Here is a 15461-nt window from a genome sequence, read left to right on the forward strand (position 1 = left end):
GCCAACCCGGGCGGGCCGGGCGGCTAGGGTGCCCAGCGGGGACGGGAGCCGCGGCTGGCGGGGGCATCGGGAAGGAGACTTTGAACACCACACCGTTCCCCTACACACGCACGCAAACGCACACACACGCTCGCACACAACGACTGCTCCCATTCCTCTAAATTATAGGTTCGAATTGCGGCAACTTAAGAATTAAAAAATTCAACTCTTGATCTGGAAGAGAGGAGGGAGAGCGGAAGCTCAGCGGTGGGGAGAGAAAAAGCCTGCCCATCCCACCTTCCTCAGTGCGTTCCCTGAGGGCCGCGGTGGAGGGCTTGGGTTTCTAGGCAGCTCCTGGTTGGACATTTGTGGGGGCAGTGCTGGCAGCCATCCCCCCACCTGCCAATCAACCTCTGGAAAACGCAGCCGCTTCCCAATCCCCACCAACCCTTGCCCGCGGCTCCACTACCCAGAAACACTTTTCAACTTTCTACCCTCTACCCTCCCTCCCTGGGCCAGACGGGTTGGTAGGAGTGGAGGGTGCCAGCAGTCTTCCCCTGGGCTTCCCTTTCTGCCTTCGAGGGTCTGGGGACCCCACAATTGATGGGAAGAACCTGGGAAGGAGGCCAAAGTTTACTACCTTGGGTGAAGAAGAAGAAGGTGGAGGGGCAAAAAGCCAAAGCTGGGTTTGTAGGGGCCCCACACCTAGACAGGAAGGTGGTGCCCCTGAACAGAGGTCTCTTTCCCACCCAGAATTCCCAGTCCCTGGACTGCCCCATTTTATGCTGTGCGAAATCGCACAGCTGCTTGGAAAATGGGTATACAGGGAGCATTCTGAGCCTGAGGTGAGGAAAAGGGTGTTTGCAGGGCTGGGTGCTGGCCAGACTGGGGGCTGGGGTGTGTGTGGTGGGATCAGGGGCCCCTCCCCCTGGGGCTGGAGGGTCTGTGTTGCAGGAGCTCACATCTGCTTCTGTGTGGGGTGTGGGTGTTGTGCCAGCTACCCTGGCCTGCTGGGCCAGAAGGAGGGGAGAGGGGAGGTAGGTAGGTGCTTGGCGAGGAAAGATGGTGGGTGGTTGAGTAAATGTCCTCTTCACTAGGAGGGTATTTGCGTTCTGTGGGTCAGGCTTTGGGCCTTTGTCCACCCCCTTTTTTTCCCCCCTCACTCTCCAGCCTAGGTCCCCTTGGGGCCTGGCCCTGCTCTAGGGTGTGGCCTTCAGTATTTGGCCTCCCAGAGCTTCTGTCCAGGGTGGGAGGGGCTGAGGTGGAGGCTGGGAAGGTGTTCCAAGCCACTGCTGTCCTGTAGCCCAGCCTGGCAACCCTGATTCTGAAGGGGTTTCAATAGACCTGCCCTGTTCTCCCACTGCTGGGTTGAAGCCCAACTTTCTAGGGCCAAGACTGAGCAGGGCCAAGAAGAAAAGGGAAGCAGGTAGCCCACTGCTCCTGAGACTCCTAGGTGTAGGTGTGTTCTGCATCCCAGGTGGAGGAGATCCGTGGGCATCTGCAGGCCCAGACCCCCTTGCTGCAAGCAGGCTTTTCCCAGCTGAGGCGCTCAGGAGTTGTTCTGTTCTTAGGGTATGTGTGTTCGCGTGTGCATGTGTGTGTGCCTGGGGCTCTGGCCAGATGCGTGCTCTGCTGGGTCTGCTGCCCTGGGGGTGAAAGGAGGGGGAAGCTGGGGTTAGTAGCCCCTCTGGCCAGTCCTTCAGTTCCCTTCTCTACAGAAGTCCCTTTCTAAAGCTACAGTGAGGGCTTGGCTGCACGACTAGGCTCAGGGTTAGAGCTGGCAAGAAGGAATAGGTTGGTGGTAGGGAAACTTCAGCCGCAGAACCCCTTTCCTGGCAAGGAACCCATAATTGGGAGTTGGTTGGAAATTGTACTTGGGCAGAGGCTTTTCTGAAGCTTGCGATGCTGGTAGGCAGTTTGAGCAGGGCGCCATGAAACAGGGCCTGTCGTGTGCCGCCGCAGGTTCTGAGCCTGCCCCAGCACCCAGCCCTCCAGTGTTGACGGTTCTGGGAAGTGCTTTGGGGGTGCCGGGCTGGTCAGGGGGCTGTCTTCCTCTGGCCTGCTGGCACATATTCTTGATCTTGTGAGGATGGTTCATGTAAGTGAGCCTTTGTGACTCTGGTCTCTCAGTCACCCCGGGTCTCTGCAAGTGTTTCACGTGTCTTGATGGAGCTGAGTTTTCTTCCTATCCCAAGCCTGGAAATGTCGGCAGTGTACCTTTGACCTTTGCACTCCCAGCATTTTTTGGCCTGAGACTCTGAATTGCCCTCACTTCTTTTCTCTGGTGGGAGGGATGGGTTCCGGTGGTGCTGATGGCCAGGAGGTGGGTGGTGGTAAGGGAGTCTGTTGAGAGACCGCCTGGCCCTCCACAGAACACTGCCCAGTCTAGGCACACATGCTAAACGGTAGGTGGGGAAGCCCTTGCCTTTTGTATGGGACCCCATGATTCTGTAAGAAGCACTCCTCGCTTCTCGACCTCCCTGTAGGGCAGGCAGGGTAAAGGTCCTCATGCTAATGTCTTGCCTTAAACCTGCCACGGGCACACGGTTCTCTGTCCACTTCCTATGATGGTGTAGCCACAGGTGCAGTCAAGGTCGGATGCTGGACATAGTAAAAGGGGCAGGCCTGGGCCTGTTTCGAGGCTCTGACAGGCTGACTGGCTGGCCAACGGGGACAGCAGGTGCGAGTGAAGCCGGGTCAGCTCAGCTGCTCCTGGGTAGCCCAGATGCATTCAAGTCTTGTTCAGGAATCTGAGGATTTGCTGAATCTGGGAAATAAAGCTGCTGTCTCGGCTTGGATGGAGGACATCTCTCTAGCCAGTGCCCTGGCAGATGCCTGCTGTCCATGCCCATATTCCATGATGGCTTCTTCTCTGGTCTTGTTTCAGCCTTACCACACACCTTCCTTTGTGGAGGTACAGGTATGGCCAGTGGGAGAATGTCTTTTGTATCAGCCCAACGGTCACCTCCACTCCAGGACCACTCCCTGTTTCTCTTCTGCATCTCCAAGTGGGGTAGACCTGGTTGGTCTAAAAAAGCTCATTTCTTTCCTTCAGAAGTGGGAGTGCAGGCATGTCATGCTGCTCTCTACCTCTAGGTGTCGCTGTCTCCCTGCCTAAGGTAGCTCCCCCCAGAGCAAGGCTCTGAGGGGGAAGCAGAGACTTAGGGCTGGGTGGAGATGGGGGAGATAGTGTGAGATTCTGGGGAGGGGACTTCTGGCCTAGGCCCTTACAATATTTGGGGCAGGGTGGGTGGAAGAAACCTCTCAGATCATTCCTCGGGTCTTGGACAAGCTGGTCGAGCCTCCAGGCCTCAGTATAGGCTTTTGCTGTGGGAGGCTCTGGCCTGAGGGCTTGGAGAGGACTGGGAAACCAGGTAGATGTCTGCCTAGAGGAAAGCCGTTTGGATCTTGGTTTGGAAAGCAGCCAGAGAGCCCCCCTCAGCCCTTCACCTCAGTACCTTCTTCCTTGATGCCTGGCCTTATTAAGACTGGGTTTGGCTGTTGGGCTTTGGGGTGATGAGTGAGAAGAGTGAGGTCATTGTACACTTTGGAGGGAGGTGAGACTCTTAACTGTAAGCCCAGGGCCAAAGGAGGGGAACGTTTCTCCCCTTGCAGTTGACTTGGTTTTGGAAAGAAAAAAAGACACCTGAGAGGGTTTAAGGGGCCGGTTGGAAGGAAAGGACGGGGAAAAAAGAAATGAGGAGAGAGATTGATTGGGAGCGACATTAAGGCCATTGAAGGGAAACCATGATGGGAAGTCGTCCTGTTAGGAGAGAAGCATGAGAGAAGCCGGAAGGCACATTTCAAGAGAGGACAGAGACAGGGAGGAGGCGTCTCACCAGACTTTTCTTTTGCTGGTGTTTGGGGTAGAACTTGACCCCAGGAGGCCAGATTTTAAGATCTGAAACGATGAACTTGGTGGGAAAGGGGGAGCACCTTCCTTTGGCATGCCTCAGTCCAGACCATGGGGCTAGACCGTCCTGAGTCTAGGGGCTCAGGAGGAGGGTCCGAGGGGCCTTTTCAGCCTGATGTGACCTTGAGTAATCAGCTCCCTTCTCTCTTGGCTTTCCCAGGGTTAAAGGTGAGGGCTGGACTCGGTGGTCCTTGTGTCCTGCCAGGCTAGGAAATTTCTGCTGCTTTCTAGGACTAACCCAGGGCTGAGGGTGGACGTCCAGCTGGGACTGAGGCTGATGGGAGGCCTGGGTTTCAGAAAGCCAGAGCCCCACTCCGCACTCCCAGCGGGTCCTGCGGCTCCTGCTCGCAGCTAAGCTGGCAACAGTCCTCTCTGGACTACTGGTATCTTCGCCTGTGGTCTGAGGGTGAGGGCCCTCCCAGCTTGGTTTGCTTGCTCCTGGGCCCAGGGTCGACGCTGAGGAGCTGAGGGTGGAACTGATGAGAACTGGAGAGCCAGGGCAGAGGACAGCTTGAGTTCTCCTTTGGGATTCAGGAAGGACAGTGGGAACGGGGGCTCCTTGCACCACTACCCCCCTGACCCGGCTGTGCCTGGAGCCTTGAGTCGGCCTTCGTGTGCTTTGGAGGCACATGGGTGTGACGTTCCCAGGAGGGCCCACGCCCCCAGGCCTCCATCTTGGGTGGGAGATTGCAGAGCCGTCATTCACACTTGTCTTCCCTCCCCACCTCAGACGAGACCCTCCGCTCTTTGGCCAGCCCTTCCTCCCCGCAGGGCCCCGAGCTCCAGGGCTGGCGCCCCCCAGTGGACTGTGTCCGGGCCAATGAGCTGTGCGCCGCCGAATCCAACTGCATCTCCCGCTACCGCACGCTGCGGCAGTGCCTGGCGGGCCGGGACCGCAACACCATGCTGGCCAACAAGGAGTGCCAGGCCGCCCTGGAGGTGCTGCAGGAGAGCCCGCTGTATGACTGCCGCTGCAAGCGCGGCATGAAGAAGGAGCTGCAGTGCTTGCAGATCTACTGGAGCATCCACCTGGGGCTGACCGAGGGTAAGCGGGGCGGCTGGGGAGGAGGAGGTGCACGGGCGGGGTTCATGGCGGGCCCAGGCTCAGAAGAGGTCGTGGATGTGAGTGAACTGGTTGCTTGCTCTACCTGCCAGGAGAGCCCAGGGACCTGGGGGAAGTCGCCATGGAAGCTAGGAGGGGGCAGGTGACAGTTAGGGAGGTGGCGTGGAGGGGGGGGACCCAGGCTGGGGGAAGGGAGCCCGCAAAGTAAGGGGAGAAGTAACCAAGGGTGGAAGGGCCCACACCCAGAGTGAGACAAGTTGAGGTAGGAGCTCCCTCCGAGGTGGATGGGGGCTCCGTGTGGGGAGAGAAGGGGCGGCCACGTGTCTGTGGAGCTTTGCCAAGGTGCCTGGAGACCCATCGGCTGCCGCTTCAGCTCCCAGGGGGCCTGTCCTTCAGGGGCGTGGCTCCCTGGCCCCGGGCTGACCTAGTATGAGCTGAGTGCTGGGAGCAGTGTGATCTTACCCCCTTGGCAGGTCTGACGCAGTCCCAAGGCAGAATTGTAGCCTCATGCCCCCCAGCCAGCCCCCAGCAACCCCCTCTTCCCTCCCAGGGCTCCCTGGAGCATGGGCGTTTGCACGTGCTTTGGAAAGTCTCACCACCTGGGTCACCGTCTTGTTGATTTGGCTGTTCTCTGAGTTTACCATCTGCTAGGCGTTTTGGGAAGAGTGGACCATAAGCTGGGACAGCCTTTGACTGCATGGAGCGCCTCGTCTGGGGAGAAACGGGTGTGGATAAGAGGGTTTCTGTCATTTGGTGGCACAAATGCTGTTGGAGAGCATGGAGAGGAGCATCTGACTCCTTATGGTGAGCCCTGAAGAGCCTCCTGGAGGAGGCAGCCTCCCAGCTTAGATTAAGAGTGAGCAGCTTTATGGAGAGTCAGTGGTGAGGGGAGAGCTGGGAAAGGTCTGCGATGAGGCTCCTGAACCCACTTATTGACCTGCAGGGGGCTCAGTATGTGGGGAGTTGGACGTGCAGATGGGGTGGGCGTGGGGGTAGCAGGGAGCCCTGAGCAGTCTTTTTTTTTTTTTTTTTTAAGATTTATTTATTTGTGCATACAGAACTGGGGTACAGTCCAGAGGCTCAGGGGCACCAGAGACAGAGTGGGAAGCAGAACAGACAGATCAAAGAAGAACACTGCTGAGGGGAGCAGCGGGCGGGTCAGGAGAGGTCTGCCGCGCCATGTGGTCACTTCCGGGGCAGGCGGGAATGCGGAAGTGGCTTTAGCTTCTCAGTGCTGTGCTTTAACCCGCTGCACCACCAGGGAAGGCCGCCCTGAGCAGTCTTAAGGGAGAAGACTGGGCCTCTGCTTCTGGAAGATGTTTATGTGGTTCCGAGGGAGGGGTGATGGTGACAGCGGACGGGGGAGGCCGCTGTATGACCCAGGCCAAGAGTCCAGGGCTAAAGAAGGACAGTGGTGGACAAAGACAGGGTGTAGTCAACAGCTCTTGGTGACGGGAGGGAGGAGTCAAGGAGGACACCCAGTTTTCCCTCTGGACACACCAGGGGACATGACCAGCTCACAAGAAGCAGTGCAGGTCAGAGTGGGGAGGGCAGGTCCTGCAGGTGGCCACGCTCTGCTGACAGCTGGGCAGGAGCTTTGGGGAGGGGGTGCGCCTGCAGGCCGTTACAGGGCAGGCAGAGTGGTGCCGTGACACTAGAAGGCGGGCAGGGGAGAGGCCAGGACCTCACTTTTTAGAATGGGCAGGAAGGGAAGCCTGCTCCGGGGACAAGGAGCCTTCCGGGAAAGGGGGGGCGGTAGCAGGTGGCTCCACGGAGTGTCACTCCCAAAAGGAAAGAGTGTTACTCTGGTGCTTTAGCAAGGGGCTGAAAAAGTGTTCCTATGCTCTTGGGGTGAGCATCTTAGGTAGCTGCTGGGATAGGAGTCTGGCTTGGGAGTGAGTGGGACCTGGGAGCTGGGAATGATGACTGGAGAGCAACTCTTAGCAATTTAATGTGAAAAAAAGAACAAAAATGGGTGATTAATATTATTTAGGATATAAGAGGGTAAAGCTGTTTAAATTCCAAAGCAGTGATGGAGATGTTGAGGTGAAGAATAGAGGGGTCCTCTGTGGGACAGTGCCGGGGCAGGGGTGGGCCCAGGGCCGGGGCTGGGACAGGGAGCGAGAATGTCTGCAGGGAGCTGGCAGGGGAGGGGGAGCGGCTTCAGGTGCCTGGGATTTCTGAACTGGGGTGGAACTGTCCAGACGTGCCCTGAGCATAGAGTGAGCTGCACACGCGATCATTAACAGCATCACCACCTGTAATAACAAAGTCATTCCTCGTGAGTCAGGTGGGCGTGTCTCCACCCAGCGCCCTCAAGTCCTAGAACCAGAGGCAGACAGAGAACCGGAGCTGTGCCATGCACCACGCACTGCCTTCTAAGGGACCAGGAGTGTCTTCATGCTAGGGGGGCTCTGATGCACAGAAAGTGAAGCACCCCGATTCTGCTGGCAGGGCTGTTTAGTTTCCTGTTTCCTCTCCGGCAGCCTCCACCTCAAGCCACAGGAGATTGGGCAGATTGGGAGATTGGGGTGGGCTTGTCGTGCCCAGGACTGCTCACTAGAAGAGCTGCTGGAGGGGTGCCATGAGCCTTCCCAGGGCAGCGCCCTCAGGCATCAGGTGCCCTGCAAAGGATCGTGCAGGGGGCGCCCAGAGACCAGGCCTTCAGCAAACACATCACCCATTTGTGTGCGCTGGCCTGGGGCCTTCATGGCCCTGTCCACCCAGGAATGGCAGTCTCTGTCCCACTCTTGAAGCGCTTCTTCTTGGTTTGTGTACTCAACAGATACCTCTGAAACACCTACTGTGAGCCTCAGAGTGACGACACTGAAGATACTATGGTCTCTCCCAGCTAGCCATGGCCTTGGCCTGGACCCCACTCCGAGCCTTCTCTAGAAGGGCAGACCCCCCTGCTTTTCTCTTCCTGAACCTTGTGCCAGCCATTGGGACCCCAGGATACCCTGCCGCCGGGTCTTGGGCGATAGAGGTCTTTCTGTCCCGGACCGATGGGGAAGCCACAAAGAGGCCTTTCAATAACAGGCGATGTTCCTGCGAGCTGCAGGACCCTACCAGCAACATGTCCTCATTCACAGAGCGGGGGAGTCTTCACCCCGAGGAGGCTGCAAACACTTTCTCCTTGTTCCTTAATGAACTTGTTAACCCAACTGCTGACCAGAGGGGACCCCTGAGAGGAGAGGGTTTGGTTTAGACGCTTGGCTTCTCTTTGACCTGCTGGTGGAAGGGTCCCCTGGAGGCTTGGTCCCGCCTTGTCCCTCTACTTGAAGCTGAGCTTGCTACTGTCAACATAGGCAGACGCCCCTGGCAAGTAGAAAGAGCTTTATGGAGGTGGCAGGAATATGGCCTTTGCTGAGCATGCAGGCTGTTCAGCTCCAAGGCCCCGGGGGTCACACGGTCCTACCCCTGTTTTGGTGGAAACAGATGCAGGGAGCTGTGGCTTTTGCACACCACAAACTGGGGGTGAGAACAGGGCCTGGGCATGTGCAGGCCTCTCTCACTGCCCCTGGGAGGTCCTGTGGCCTTGGCCTGCCCTTCCTCTCTTCGCTACCACTCATGGCCCCCATCGCTGTTAGTCTCACGGAGAGGCTTGAGGCCACGCTTCCCTGTTTGGGTGACACTGAAGTTCGGGGCCATCCTGGTTTTTCCAATAAGAAAAGCAAATGTCTCTGTCCCGTGTCCTCCCCCAGGTCCCTACCACCAACCTGAGGTCCTGGTGTGGCTACAATCTGGCTGTGGGGATGCCCTCTGGGCCAGGCCTCAGATTTCCCACTGGTAAATCTGTTGCAGTTGGTTCCAATAGGATGGGCCCCTCCCAGCCAGCCCTGGGAGAGTCATACTGGTGGCCTCACTCCCAGGTACAGGGGCGGCAGCCACTGCTGAGGGAGCCCGCTGGCAAGCGCCTAACCCTGTGATCGTCAGACAGTAGCAGCACTTGTGGAAAAACAGTTTGGTTCCAACAGCACTTTATTTTTGGAGACAGTATTCATAGTGGTTGGACTAGGGAACCAACTTCCGGGGTTTGACATCTGCCTCTGCCAGCTGTGTGACTTTGGGCGAGTTCCTTAACTGAGTCTTGTTGCCTTAATAGCCTATCTGTCAATGGCCAAGGTGGCCATGAGTGGTAGCCAAGATTTAGTATATGTGTTTCTTAAACTCTTATGTTATTTGCCTGGTAAATAGTAATGGCTGGTAATCCCATTGAAAGGAGTTTTTCCAGTGCACATGGATAGACTGTGGGATGCTGAGATCCCACAGGCCTGTGGTGGAGGCCTGGTCAGCCTAAGGGAAAGTGGGATGGAAGTAGCCCGAGAACGAGTGATGTTTGGAGGTCAAAAGCAAACAGCAGGTGGGTGCCCATTGTGCACCCAGGGATCCTCTCTGGGTGCAGGGCCTGTGTCCTCCGGATGGGCTGGTTCTTTTTCTGGGGGTCTGCTTCATAATGCAGACAAACTCCCTGCCCCATGAACCGGCCGAGGGCTGGTTAAGCGTAGAGTGTAGTCCCAGGGCTGGCTAGATGAGACCCTTACAGGAGGGACTTATGGGGCCATTTCTTTCTTCCTCTTCTTTTTTTTTTTTTTTAAAGATTTATTTATGCATACAGAACTGGGGTACAGGCATGAGATGCAGGGGAGGAAGAGGTTCACCAGAGACAGAGTGGGGGGGCAGAACAGGCAGATCAATGAAATACACTGCTGAGGGAAGCAGCGGGCGGGTCAGGAGAGGTCTGCGCGCCATGTGGGTCACCTCTGGGCCAGGAATCAAACTCGTACTGAAGTGGCTGCTGCTCACTGGCTGTGCTGTGCTTTAACCTGCTGCGCCACCAGGGAGGGCTGGGGCCATTTCTTGCAGGTGGTCCCAAGGGTGCTTCCCCACAGGGGATCCCCCCTAGATAGGGGTGCCTGCTTAGGGTGGCCCTGGGCAGATGGAAAATCAATGCGTGAGGCTGTGGATGAGCACCTGAGCCCCCGCCCCCTTGACTGAGTCTGAGTGTCTTCCATTGATTTCTCCTCACCTGTAATGTCTCAGGAGGATGTTCTCTTGGCTGAGGCACTGACAGAGAGGGCGGGGCTGCTGAGAGCCGGTGAGGGGTCTCCAGGGCAGCTCCCTGCCATTTGTCTCCTGTCACTTGCTCGCTTTTCCATTCTTAGAGCCTGATGCTCCACAAAGCCTCCAAAACAGGTCTGAGAAGCCAGCAGGTGGTAGGGAAGATGGTGGGTTCAGGCCTCCACTCCGAGGACTCGCCAGTGACAGGACAGGAAGCAAAGAGGAATTTCTGTCTTGGAAAGGGACCTGTGCGGGGCTGCCAGGCGTGTTGAAGTGTTGGGAGGCAAAGATGATACGAGTCTGGCACCTGCTCCCTGAGGAGCTGGGTGCCCTCAGGCTGCTTTTCCTCTCCGGGCCACCTCTGAGCCTTCTTGTGAAAGGAGGGCTTCGTGCTGAGTGGTGTGGAGGGTCCTCAGCGTCATCCTCTGCCTTGTGTCTGGCCTTGCTTGGACTGTGATGGTCCCAGCTTCCCTGCAGCTTTTTTTATGGAAGAGGCAGAGAGTCCTCAGAAGAGGGCTGCCCACATAGGGAGGGTGAGAGGAACACCTTTGACAGTGCCTCCCCACTCTGGGGAATCTCTGCCCCACTTGGAGAGAAATAGCTCGAGCAGGTGAATGATGCCGCTTCTCTCTTCCAGGTGAGGAGTTTTATGAAGCCTCACCCTATGAGCCCGTGACCTCACGCCTCTCGGACATCTTCAGGCTTGCTTCAATCTTCTCAGGTAAGTGGGCTGGGGTCAGTCTTCGCTAGTTCTCTGGACCTGGTGGAGGGGGGACAGGTCTCTGGGCTCTGTGTGGGTGGCCTGGCCTTCAGCTGAGTGTGCCACTCAAAAGCCCCTGAATGTGTCTGAGCCTCAGGTCCTGAGCTAATAAAGGAGGCCACGACACCAGCCCGAGTTGCATAGGGGGCATTTGTGGGGCTTGCCTTTATGCAGTGGTCCTGAGTCTGCCATCTGATGTCACGCTCCTCTTTGGTCACCCACGCTACCTGTTATGTCCTTCCTAGTTGCTGCTAAATTGCTCAGTGCCTCAGTTTCCCCAGTCGTGCAATGGGTGAGCACCAGCACATATATCAGGAGTTGTCACAGGTGTGAAGGAGCCAATGTGAAGAGTTCTGTGTGCCGGCATGTGGGAGCCATCGGGACTGCTAGTGTGATGGTTGGTGTTAGTTTCACAGTGATCATTCAGCTCTGGGCTCCTTATACCCCACTGAGGGCTCTGCTTTTGGTACCCCACTGAGGAGGCTTCTGTGGGAGACCCCAGGCTGTTCCCACCTGCCCTGCTGTGGGAGTGAGAAGGGCCATGTTGAGTTCTAGGCCTCATGAGATATTTGGTTTCCTCCTTGGCGTGTTCTTCTGACATTTAGTATGCCTGGGGCACCCACTTTGTCAGGACTGAGGAGAGGCTTCTGGATCTTGGACCCTGCTCTCTGAGGGCTGGGTGAGGTCTCCTGGAGCCTCTGCTGACACTCAGAAGTTGGTGGAGAGGCTGGTTCCCTGGTTTTCAGGGAATTTTTTGACAGTATTTGAAGTTTTTTGCTCTTAGGTTTCTCAACAGCTGAGCACTGATGACAGACTGATGTGGGAATTCTGAATGTGGGAGGAGCTGACGTGGACACTGTAGGGTGCTTAGCAGCTGCCCTGCCCTCGACCCACTGGACACCAGTAGCAGCGTCCCCAGGCCTTGTGTTCCTGGGGACACAGTAGCTGCCAGTTAAAAGTTCTGCTCTGTAATTGCAAGAGGGAGCCTCCTTGGAGTCCCAGGTGGGGATTCTCCAGGCCAGTGCTTCCCAGCCCTATTCCTTCTCGTTGTTACCATGTTGTGAGTTCTCTCTACTAGAGAAATGCTGTCTGAGTCTGCTGGGGCTTTGCAGCAGAACCCCATAGACTGATAGCTTGTTAATTTCTTAACAACAGAAATTTATTTTCTCATTTTCTGGAGGTTGAGGTACAAGGTCAAGGTCTGGCAAGTTTAGGTTTTCTGGAATCTTTCTCCCTGGCTTGCAGATGGCTTCATTCTTACTATGTTCTCACAGACAGGGAGGTGGGGGAGGGAGAAAGAGAGTGCAAGACCATAGTCTTATTAGGTTAACACCCCTCCCATAAAACCTCTTTAACCCGAATTACCTCCTAAAGCCCTGTTTCCAAATACAGTCACATTGGGGGTTATGGCTTTAGCAAATGAAATTTGGGGTTGCACATAATTCATTCCATAACAAATGCCATGGACTAAAATTTTGTCAGATGAGGTTGGAATTTGGAGGGTCACAAGCCACTGTTAATAGTTCCTTCTTTTTATTCTGCTTATCTAAGTACTAGCTTTTGCTCCCTGGTGACACCCTCCCTCCCTTGAAAATGTCATTGGTGGGACAATTCCTACCACCTGGACATGACTTTGCACCTGGGTGATGACTGGGGGCACAGTGAATGGAATAGAGACTTCGAAGATGGTCCATGTATTGAGTGCCTTGTCCGGGTTCTTACCGTCATAACGCCCCTGCGGATAGCAGCAGAGGTGACGGGCTCAGAGCCTGTGGGTGCTGAGGGCTCTGTGGTGAGCTTGCCCGTCTGGTGGGGCTGGATGGTGTGAGGGCTGACCAAGCACTCCCTGCCCTCCCATTTCCTGGATAGACGCCCCACTGGGGACAACTCCTTTGAGCTGCGATCTGATCCGGGCCTCTGTACAGGACATTGAGGACATGGTTGGCATGTGCCTGCTTTGGGGGGCCTGCCCTGGTGGGCATGGTGCACCCATTTCACACGCTGCCAGTAGCTCAGGGGCCAGCAGAGAGGACTTCCTGGCAGAGCTACTGGATTTACCTGCAGTGAAGACAGGACTTCCCCTTGAAGTTCAGAGGGCCTCACCTTAGCCTTGGCCCCTGCTGCTTCCCAGACCCTCACTAAGTATCTTCCTAGCAGAAAATCATTATGTAATAAACTTGACAAGACAAATGAGGAAATTACCATGTCTGCAGCTCACTGGATCAGCTTCCCTCACCTCTGTCCAGTTCCTTCACAAGTAGGCCCCACACAGCCCTGGGTTCCTGGGCTTAGGGGCCACTCCGCATGGCCAGGGCCAGGCTCAGGGCCTGAGATGTTCCCTCTTTATCACCCTGTTGGTCTCACTAGACGCAGGATGGCCCTAGAGCTGGTGCTGGGTGGCTCTGTCTGGGGAGCGTGGGCACACTGCTGGGTGGAGAGGCCCAGGCCTGGCACCCAGAAACCAGGCAAGCCATGGTGAGGCATGAACCACCTGGGGAGCTTGGGTCAGGTCACTTCCTGCTCTAGACCTTCTGTTTCTTTCCTAAGAGTCAAGACACACACTTAGAACAGTGTCCCCAGCCTCTTCCCAACCAGGAGCAGGCAGTGGCTGTACTGTGGGGTGAAGTAGTGTGCTGTGGGTCCCCAGAGGAGAGCAGGGTAGCTTAAGGCTCAGGTGGTGACTACTGGCCCCTGCCTCACTGCCCTGCATCCTGGGGGTCTGGACACCCTCCTTGCCTCGCTGGCTGGGACTCCCTGGCCTGGGCAACCCAGCGCCTTGCCCTGAGGCTTTAGGATTATGAGTTTACTGGCTGGAGGCTGCGCCCAAGTCCCTTCCCACTTCTGCCCGCCCGCCTCCACCTGTGGGTGTTGGGAGGCCGCGGGGGTCTAGAGTCCTGTTGGCCTTGCTGGAGCTGTGCTGCTCCTGTTTGGGCCCAGGGTCACAGGAAATGCCACTGTGCATGCTGGCACACTGGCTGCTCGCTTCACCACCTGCCGCCTGGGAGCTCAGGGCCTTGTGCAAGATGCGTGTTCTTTTTCTCTTTCCTGCTCTCCCTGTTGGGGTTCTCGGGAAGTCCTGTTGGCAAAGAAAACCGCTAGGCTTCTTTGACATCCTCTGGGGGCCTGGTGTCTCCCCCTTTCTGTCATAGTCAGAGATGGCCCTGGGCCCGTGATGGGGTCTTGGGTTCCTGGTGTCCTGTTCCTCCCGAGTGCAAGGCCAGGAGAGCAGCAGTCTGAGTGTGCCAGGAAGCAGGGTGACCGTGATGTCGAAGGCACCCAGATGTCCTGACCTGTATGGGCGGGAAGGGAGATTTCAGGGAGGAGCAGAGGTTTGTTCTCGCTCCAGAAATCCCAGCTGCTCTTGAAAACACAGATGGAGAGTTGGGGAGGCAGCCTGGTGCCTGGGAGCAGCCTGGCCCTTGAGCCAGAAGGTTCTGGGTTTGAAAGAGGATTTGGCCACCTAGGTGTGTGTGATCTCAGGCCTGGCCTCTCTGGGCTGTCGTGCATGTTGGCTTGATAATGAGGCCTGGGAGAGGGATGTAGGCAGAGCGACCTGCTTAGGAGTCGTGTCTGCCAAGGATGGTGGGGAGCTCAGCGTGTGTTCCGGAGGGGAGACCAAAGGAGTTGCCCAGGGAGAGTCCTCAGTGCCCAGGTGTCTGTGACTATGCGAATATTGAATCGCTGCTGGCCCATCTGAGGAGGCAGAAGAGGATGGTCCAGGGTAGAGCAAAGGAAGCTTCTTAGGGGAAGAAGAGGTGGTCTAGGCAGAGTGGGGGAGGTGAAAGGGTGATGTGGAGAGGGAGGGAGATGGAAATGCACCAGAAGCCATCGGAGTCAGGCTGCAGAGCCTGGGTGGTCGAGCAGCGATTTCCCTTCCGGCCACTGGCCACCCCCAAGGGACTGGGAGAAGCAACGGCAGATGGTCTGGGGTGTAGCTGGTGCTGCCTCTGCATTCTTGGTCAGGGGTGGGGCCTCCGGGCCTCCGCGTCCGATGGAAGTGTTACCACATGCATGGGCGTGTGGAGCACATTCATGAAAACAAGCTTTTTCTCTTGTCATTAGATGGGAACTTAGAGATCACCTAGGGTCACCCCTTCCCTGTACAGAGGACACCAAGGACCAAGAGGAGGGACAGATCAGACCAGGATTCAAGTCCTCGCTCCGTTTGTTTGCCTAGTGTGTCTCTTGGCCAGGCGCCTTGCCTCAGTGTTTGGTTTCCCTGCACAGCATGGGCTGAGAGAAACCTGTTTGCTTGGGGATTTTGTAGGAGCTCACTGGTAAAGGAGATCCTGCAAGTCTGTGTGGCCCAGTGACCGGCATGCTGTTTGAAGCTTATTTTGGAGTGGTGGGGGTGTGGAGGGAGCCCGCACTTTGATGTGGTGTTGAACCTGCCTGGGAAAGGAGGCTAAGGTGACAGGAGGCAGGCAGGTGATGGGGCTGGCCTGGAACCTGGCATTTGGTATGTGGTTGTGTGCCTGCTGCTGATGTGGGCTACCCCCATCCACAGTAGCCCTTGATGGAGGTTGGAGTAGAGAAGTGGCCAGGCAATTTTTAGAGGACTCTGAGGCTCCTGCTAAGCCATGACGGCCTTGTGTGTTCCATTGTGATGAAGCAGACATACAGAGGCTGGGAAGAGGCCCTGGCTCAGGGCCTTTTGTGGACTGCAGTAAGAAGATATGGGCGGT

The 15461-nt window shown here is 56.6% G+C and overlaps 1 protein-coding gene across 1 annotated transcript in view; it reads left to right on the forward strand.

The window, feature by feature from the left end:
- GFRA2 (GDNF family receptor alpha 2) overlaps positions 1-15461 on the forward strand; it is a 77875-nt gene that overhangs the window by 931 nt on the left and 61483 nt on the right. Inside the window, exons 2-3 of the mRNA XM_004685424.2 lie at positions 4623-4937; positions 10654-10737. Of these exons, the coding sequence (XP_004685481.1) occupies positions 4623-4937; positions 10654-10737 (399 nt within the window). The remainder of the gene's footprint in view (positions 1-4622; positions 4938-10653; positions 10738-15461) is intronic.

This window comes from Condylura cristata, unplaced genomic scaffold (assembly GCF_000260355.1).
Source record: "Condylura cristata isolate star-nosed mole 26May11 unplaced genomic scaffold, ConCri1.0 scaffold00018, whole genome shotgun sequence".
In the NCBI taxonomy this organism is placed as follows: Eukaryota; Metazoa; Chordata; class Mammalia; order Eulipotyphla; family Talpidae; genus Condylura; species Condylura cristata.